General features: G+C 34.1%; 2 protein-coding genes across 4 annotated transcripts; both read left to right on the top strand.

Annotated features, from left to right (window-relative positions):
- The first annotated feature begins 558 nt into the window (after window positions 1-558).
- LOC105558491 (odorant receptor 4-like) lies at window positions 559-4014 on the top strand. 3 transcript variants are annotated; one of them, XR_001008673.1, is made up of 7 exons: window positions 560-1089; window positions 1539-1629; window positions 1699-1832; window positions 2316-2448; window positions 2564-2743; window positions 2822-3158; window positions 3636-3712. XR_001008673.1 is itself a non-coding variant. In XM_012006191.1 (6 exons), exons 1-6 carry the CDS (start codon window positions 642-644, stop codon window positions 3714-3716), a joined length of 585 nt encoding a protein of 194 aa, XP_011861581.1. In that variant the 5' UTR covers window positions 559-641; the 3' UTR covers window positions 3717-4014. The 3 variants fall into 3 exon arrangements, 1 of the variants encoding a protein (XP_011861581.1); XR_001008672.1 differs by having other exon boundaries at window positions 2564-2785; window positions 3041-3158; XM_012006191.1 differs by lacking the exons at window positions 2564-2743; window positions 2822-3158 and having other exon boundaries at window positions 559-658; window positions 961-1089; window positions 3636-4014.
- A 1498-nt stretch (window positions 4015-5512) lies between these two features.
- Window positions 5513-7069, top strand: LOC105558495. The gene is made up of 3 exons (XM_012006194.1): window positions 5513-5732; window positions 5961-6080; window positions 6818-7069. Exons 1-3 carry the CDS (start codon window positions 5592-5594, stop codon window positions 7067-7069), a joined length of 513 nt encoding a protein of 170 aa, XP_011861584.1. The 5' UTR covers window positions 5513-5591.
- Window positions 7070-8286: the final 1217 nt, after the last annotated feature.

Raw genomic sequence — 8286 nt, 5'->3', positions numbered from 1 at the left:
CTCTCTCCTCTCTCCTCCTCCTCCTCCTCCTCCTCTCTCTCTCTCTCTCTCTCTCTCTCTCTCTCTCTCTCTCTCTCTCTCTCTCTCTCTCTCTCTCTCTCTCTCTCTCTCTCTCTCTCTCTCCCTCTCTCTCACAGCCATTAGAGTTTGAATGTAATAATAGAAATAATACTTATGTATAGTGAAAATTGAGTTTTATTTTTGATATATGTTCGATAACTATCTTTATTCTTATAACTTTTGTAATATACTTGTGAAAAATATCCACCGTACAGCACGTTTGTAGACAACTAATATCTACTACATCATTGCATTCATACTTCATTGCTTTTATACACACGCGCACGTACAGCTTTGTTATCAAAAATTTATTAATAAACTTATGATTACCGAATGTTTTAGTCCTGGCGTTGGTAGTTATGTGGGGATACACCACATGGATCTTCACACCGGAAATTCTCGACATTATATCGCCTATGAACGAATCTCGCCCGCGGGTGCAACCCTTTAATACTCACATCTTTGGCGAGCGATACTTTTATCTGATGCGAACCCATACGTGTCTTGCGATTACCATTGTACCTGTGGTTTATGTCGCCTGTTTCGTTGTATTTCTGACACTCGCGCAACACGCTTGCGGAATGTGCAAGTTGCTGGGGTAAGGAATTATTCCTAGCGCGATTTAATATTATTTGCAAAACAGCAGACGTCTCTTACAATTGGTTTACTTGAAAGCAGAGCATCTATCAACCCTCGACTGTTATATCACGTCTCATTTGTTATTTAAAACAAATAGTATTCCTCTCATGTCTTTATATTTGTGTTTTGTTAATTCTTTTCTACATTTTTTTTCATACGAATAATAAACAGTTATTTCATCTTTTTCTTTGCTCATTGCGCAAATATCATTAGATCCAAAACTAATTGCATGATAACAATAATTGGCGATAATTTCGGCAGGTATCGCGCGGAACGCTTATTTTGTGTTATCGAAGACAAGGCAACACGTGATTTAATGATAATACATAAGTCACAAATAAATTACAGAAACATAGCCGTTTTTGTACGGCAGCATTACAACCTTATACAGTTCGTATTTTTATTTAATTTACTCAATATCTAATGTGTAAGCATTAATATTGTTCACAAGTAATATACATAACAAAGCAGATTAACATTGTGCTTTGGAAGGAAAATTTAAGGGTAACAATGATGATAACTAAATAGTTATCTCAGAAAATATACAGATAATGTGATAGATAAATCGGAAATTGTAGACTTTCATAGATATTTCTCATATTGCGTCTTTAAGTATAAGACCCCACAGATTTATATTCGAATCGATTATGATACATAAAAAAATCAATTTTATTACTTTTCTATCGATAAAAATCATCTTATAGTTAAAACTTTGAGTACCGTCATATTTCTAAATGTACATGTACATATTAATTATACAAACATTTCAATTGTTCTACATGCAAAAGATATTATTTACCTCATTATTTTAACACGTATAACTTTTTTCACGTCACAAGATTCGTTGGTATAATCGAAACTTGTCACACGGTACCGTTTCTGTTGGAAATCGTAGGAGTAGTGATATTATTGAGCATTACGATAATTCAGGTATTTTGATTACGGAAATGAGTCGAGCGTTTTCAAATGTTGTGGAAGAGTTAAAACAAAGTCTTTCAGGTATTAACTATTTCCAGTTTCGAACTAGCTGTCAGATCTATCGGTGTCTCCATAGCAGCACTGATTTATGTATTTATATCTTGTTTTATGGGACAAAAGATTACGGATCTGAGTTCGGGTATATGTGAGAAATTGTGAGTATACGAAAAAGATTTCTTTAATAATATATTTAAGAGTGTATCTTCCGTAGCAAAATGCGACATGCTTATAAATGCTTATAATAAATGTCTTTTGTCTGACGAAGACAAAAAAATAGGAAAATTGAAATAAAATTTATTGGATATAAAAGAGGAAGGTTTCCCCGAACTTATTTGTGCAGTTTTTAATTATCGCACATATAATTCATCTAAAATCGTATGTGCGATAATTACAAATAAATTACTAAGAACTTATGCATCACGTAAATTTGAGAAATAATATGCGAAGTATCGTAGGTAAAATATTATAATTAACCATGTTTTAACTTATAATTTTAGAAATGATAATATGAATACATTAACAAAATTTGCTCTTGACAATGTTTATTAAAGACAGAAAGAAAAAGAGAGATTAGAGATTGCTTTTACTTTGACAATTTTATTGTTTTTAAGATAAAAAGAAAAAAATTGACTCTACAGATTCAACTCTACATGGTACAATGCAGTTGTTTCGGAGCAAAAAGCAGTGTTAATAATAATGATGCGACGCTGTCACCCGGTTATCTTGACTGCTTATAAATTTTACGTGATGTCTTTGCAAAATTTCGAAATGGTAAGATAAAGTACGCCTTATTTGACGGGAATTAGAACGACCGACAAATAGAGAGAAAGAGAGAGAGAGACAGAGGAAAAGAGAAAATACATATACATATATATCTCTTTCGAAGATACTTCAAGCAGTGGTCTCCTATTGCATGTTTCTCAATCAACTTTGAAAACGTATTTCTGTCAAGTAGTAAACGTAGAAATAGCGTAGAAAATTCGTGGAAATGTTAGACCTGTGCAGATCTTTTTACGTTATCGAAAAGTCTTCTGCGTAAAAACGCGTCTGCTGGTGCGGTTTACAGATAAATTAATATACAGGACACATGAGATGTGTAAAAAATAAGGTAAAACAATTCACAAAGCATGTAAATCCTTTTCAGAACAGCAGAATATTTCTGGGAGTATTCGAGACGGTGACATTAATTTTATTAACTTTTTATTTTAAAACAAAAATATCTAACAGATAGTCACACAGATATCTGTCTGATAGTTCCATCATTTTCGAAATTTTTTAACTCTTGACGATTTCAAGATGTCATAATAATCTCTGAGAATGTTTATCCCTTTACTCTTATCAAGGATCAATAATATGTTTCCAGCTGTCGAGTATTTTCACATCTAGCTTCATCGCGAACTTCATAGTCGATGCGATACCAACACTTGTACCTACATTAGGTAGCTTGAGCCATGTATGAACGCGTCAGACATGTAGACAAAGTAAGCTCGGCCGGTCATTATACATTGTATCATGATACATTCTTGATAAACTTTATACAATCTCAACAAAATGTGTTGTTCATCTTTAGTACATAAACAGTTGAATTATAAAAAGTTTACATAAAAAATTATTTTTATAAATTTCATATTATTTTATATATCTATATGTATTCAGACGAGCCTCTATCTTAATTATGCCTAATTAAATCTCAATTAGTCATTTTTCCAGCCAACGCTATGAATAATTTTTATACGCGACGAAATATTTGCGATAAAATGAAAATAAAGGATATATCGTATGTAAATCTTCCGGAATTTGAATCCGATTATTATGATCATGTTAACGCACCGATTGATAGACTCTAACAATAAGTACTAAATGTGCTCGTTCAATTATTATCTTCGAACACCTAACCATTTTGTTACTTTGTAAACCGTGAATTACTGGCTACTTATAGATTGTTATTTTATTTTTAGCTTTGGGATCTGTTTAAACGTATGTGGAAGTTGCAAAAGATTGCAAGATCGAAATTATGTCCGAACACGCCGAGACCATAAGAGCGCGTATGCATAAATATCACAATTTTAATTTTAAGATGTGTATTTTATAATTGTGTCATCGAAGTAAATGAATGCCGAATTTTTTAAAAATGATTGAATCATTGATGAATTTCCCAAACTTTTTTCCCAAACTGTCATATATTAATATTTCTATTAAACAGAATTTTTGAGAATTCAAAGAATTCATAATGTAATAATAGAAAAGTAATATAAAAAACCGAATATACCCTAATTTCGACGTTGTGTTAGGCACAAGATCCCTAACGTGTTTTCTACATAAACCTTGTTTTTAACTGTGGTAAATACTGGTAATCAATAAACCAACGAAATATCGAGCATAAAATAATGCCAATTAAGGTCCTTTTCCCTTCCCTCCCCCTGATCCCATTCCCCCTAACGGAGGAAAATTAAAAATCGCGTATCGACAGGTTATTGTGCGGTCGACAATCCGTATCGACGCACAGTTTCTAAAAAGTCGAAATAGACGCGTAAACAACATCTTAAAGTTATATACACGTTATTGCGAATAGTATTATCACAGCCCCGGTGGTCGAGCTGGCTAAGATACCCGTCACGGATTGTAGGGAGGTCCAAGGTTCGAATCCTGGCTGGGGTAATATTTTTCGCAATAAGAATTTTAATTGCCAGACACGGTCGACAAAAATCACAGATGTCATTAATTTATTAATTACTACTAGCGACTTTAAGAATATTCTTATTAGTTAATTTATAAGGTACAAAAAAATAAAGTGTGCAGATTAACACAATCTAACCTAATCAATATATTATATATGCAAACGTACGCCACAAACCATCCTTTCTCTTTTCGATTATGTTAATCCAATTGGCTGGTGAAGTAGTGAAGGTCCTTCAACTTTGCCTTCAGATTATGGCGCCAAAGACTCTCGAGCCGTTTTATATCACTTTATCAATTTTCTCGATGAAATTAAATATGACTCTTATCTTCGTCCAGTCCTCTCTCTTGATAAGCGTACCGGTGTCTTCACATGTCCCTGTTTACCAACCCTGTTTACACCTCGCCCATCTCTTCCCTCTCCACTTCGTACTTGCTACATTGCCGTACCACGTGGTCAATGTTCTCTATCTCACTCCTGCGTTCGCACCATGTCCGATCAATATACCCCTTTCTCGCAAGCGACTCGATTGTATTGTAATGTTTTCAGTTTATAGATGCACAAAAATAGAACACTAAGTTTACAAAACCATGGTTTCTTTCTTATTCGTTCTGTTTAATATTAAAGGTGCATGCCACCTCTCCAATACAAGTCTATACATCGTTGTATTTACTTATATCCGTCTTACTTGTGATAACGCATTTTTTATAGAAAAGAGCATCTAGTCAACAATATATTCTATTGTATAAAACTTGTAATACGTATGTTAATACCGCGCAAAAACTTGTTTTACTTTGAGTTTTCGCCTTTTGTCATTTCTGCTTCATATTTTCCGTAATAATCAAAAAATTGGTCTAAAGTGGCAAAAAGTGCCGATGAATTGTAGTGAGACAAACGCGCGAGCGTGAAAAACTGTTTGTGGGAAAAAAACGACCACGGGCAATTTGCAGCTCCCACCGACAGTCTTTTTCCCATGTTATTATGTGCATATTGTATGCGCCCTGTCAATCATTACTGCCGACACCTTTGAGAAATTCTTAACGCTATCGCGTGAAGTGCTTCCCTTCGACGTATTATAATTCGAGGTATTTTCCCTTGATGTAATTTGTACGATAATGTCGCGAAAGAAAAACAAAATATAAATATTCGAGGGAATCTAGAAATAAGAGAAACTATGATAATAATCAAGCGACAGAAGGCTCGCTTTTACACAGTTCTTTTATGACCTTCGAAGCAAATGGAACATCCTGAAGAGTACTATAAACTGAGCCGATTTCTTCTATCGGTTACTGGACTGAATCCTTATCAAAGTAAACGGAGCGCTCATTTAATGAGAGCTGTTATCACGGTCGTTGAATTAACAGATGTATATATTCAGGTACTTGCGATTTAAGAAATTTTCTTTTTAATTCACTGTTAGACAATTTTCGAACTAAAAGATCAAAAATATCATACGGTATTAAAATAAAACATGGAATATAAGCTCAGAAATCATACGTCACTGTTTCATTCGCACGAGATACTGAATCGAACGTGTCTCGGATAGTTATTTCTCGAGATGAAATTATTTCTTCGTTTTTATTAAGAATTAAGAACTTCTTTCCAGGTATCGGCCGTATTTCTATCTGACATCACTATGGACTATATAGTGGATTCAGCACCGACACTTTTAATTATACTAGGTAGCCTGATGAACTTGGGCATGCGGTTTATATACATAGACAAAGTAAGATCCGTAGATTCTCACGATTTGTGTTTCTCATAACTTAAATAGAATGTTAAGTCTAATATTAAAAACCTAGGCTGCGCTCATTTTTAAATAACACATATTAAAAGATAAATAATATTATACGGGTTAGTCGTAAAGGGTGTCCCAACCTTGTACCATACAAGAGGTGATTTACCGATCACAACTGTACCCAACTCGAGACAAAATGGATAAAATTTCGTCCTACATGACATTGTAACAGTAATTACATTTCTCGATAAATAATTAGATATTACATGATTGAGACATGTGCAACGAAATTTAATCCATTTTGTTTCGAGTTGGCTACAGTTGCGGTTGGTAAATCACCTCTTATGGTAAAAGGTTGGGACAAGATTTACGACTCACCCTGTATACACAAATACTGAATTTTACTAGGACATTATCTAGTTTAATTCCTTGTGGATTAATACAACTGGTTTGTCACTTTATTAATTAATGCCGATGCCTTCTTTATCGTGGCCATAAATAATTTTTATGAGTATATGTATAATAAGAGGTAAAACAAAGTAAGCATGACAAGAGAAAAATTATGTCAGCCAAAATATGCAACGTTAACTTTATAAATCTTGTAGAATTAGAATTACATGTTACAACAATGCTTATTAATGCGATTTAATAAATATAAATGTCTATCGATTTTTTTACTATTTTGAAATGCATTGTGAGTGATTTACCATTCTACTTTCTTTTAGTTTAGAGAATTATTCGATCGTATGTCAAAAGACTGGGCGGAGCAAAAGACACACTATGAGCTCAAGATTATGCACAAGCATGCTGAGCTCTCAAGATTATTCGGAATTTGTTACTTTAGTAAGAGAAACATTAAACCTCGCTTTGTCTACAGAAAAAAAAGACAGGCGTATGCCTGTGAGGTCAAGTATTTCTGTGTACACTGCCACAATTGTGTTTTTTTTATTACAAGCAACATGCGATATTTTGTCTAGCTATTCATAGTCACAATTTTACCTTCACACAAAGCATTTGTTACAATTGCATTAATTTTTCCTATGTATTTTGAGACATTAATATTTCTACAAACATCAATCTTAGTTCAACTTTTTCTATAGTCCTACAAATAAGATGAAGATAAAAAGTTAAACCGAGACTTAAAATAATAATAGACTAACATTAATAGAAATGAATATAAGATAGAGACAGAGGCCTCTTATTAGAATTTATTTATTAAATCAATTTTTATATCACATATGATATATTACGACAGTCTTATTAATTTGAGCATTCTCTCTCTCTCCCTCCCTCCCTCTCTCTCTCTCCCCCTACCCCTCCCTCTCTCCCTCTCTCTCTCTCTCTCTCTCACACACACACACACAGCCATTAGAGTTTGAATGTAATAATAGAAATAATACTTATGTATAGTGAAAATTGAGTTTTATTTTTGATATATGTTCGATAACTATCGTTAATCTTATAACTTTTGTAATATACTTGTGAAAAATATCCACTGTACAGCACGTAGACAACTAATATCTACTACATCATTGCATTCATACTTCATTGCTTTTATACACACGCGCACGTACAGCTTTGGGTAAATATTCACTATAGGGGAGTCAGCTCCGATGACCTTGACCTTGACATATATTGTCAAGGTTACCCTCTTGAGTAACCCTCAGAAGGTTTTAGCCGTCGCTCGTTGTTTGTTAAAAAGTTATTATAAAAACAATGTTGAATTATATGTAATTTTCAGACACAAATATTAAAAATTTTGAAAAATGTTTTAAACAAAAGTTGTAGATCTCTTTGAAATAAACATTTTATGTTCTATTCATTTTTACTGTGCGAGTAATAATTTTCGAAAAAAATGATGGACTCTAAATCTTATATCTCTCCTCCCATCTCCATCTGTCGTACGTCATGGAAGTACATGCATGGAGAGAGTATGTTCTGCCCCCCCCCTTCGGGGGGCTCCGCCTTATTAAAATATAACCCTACCCACACTATGTCCGAGGTGTGGTGCGGATCTCGCTTCACGTGGAAAGTCGCAAACCCATGTGGAACAGTACGACGAAGCATCCACTTCCACCGTTGTACTGTTCCACATGGGTTTGCGACTTTCCACGTGAAGCGAGATCCATTCCACACCTCTGACATAGAGTGGGTAGGGTTATTTTTAACGAAGTGGAGCCTCCCCGAAGGGGGG

The sequence above is a fragment of the Vollenhovia emeryi genome, unplaced genomic scaffold (assembly GCF_000949405.1).
Source record: "Vollenhovia emeryi isolate VEMERY1.0 unplaced genomic scaffold, V.emery_V1.0 DF939340.1, whole genome shotgun sequence".
NCBI lineage: Eukaryota > Metazoa > Arthropoda > Insecta > Hymenoptera > Formicidae > Vollenhovia > Vollenhovia emeryi.
This window is presented reverse-complemented; position numbering and strand designations above follow the sequence as displayed.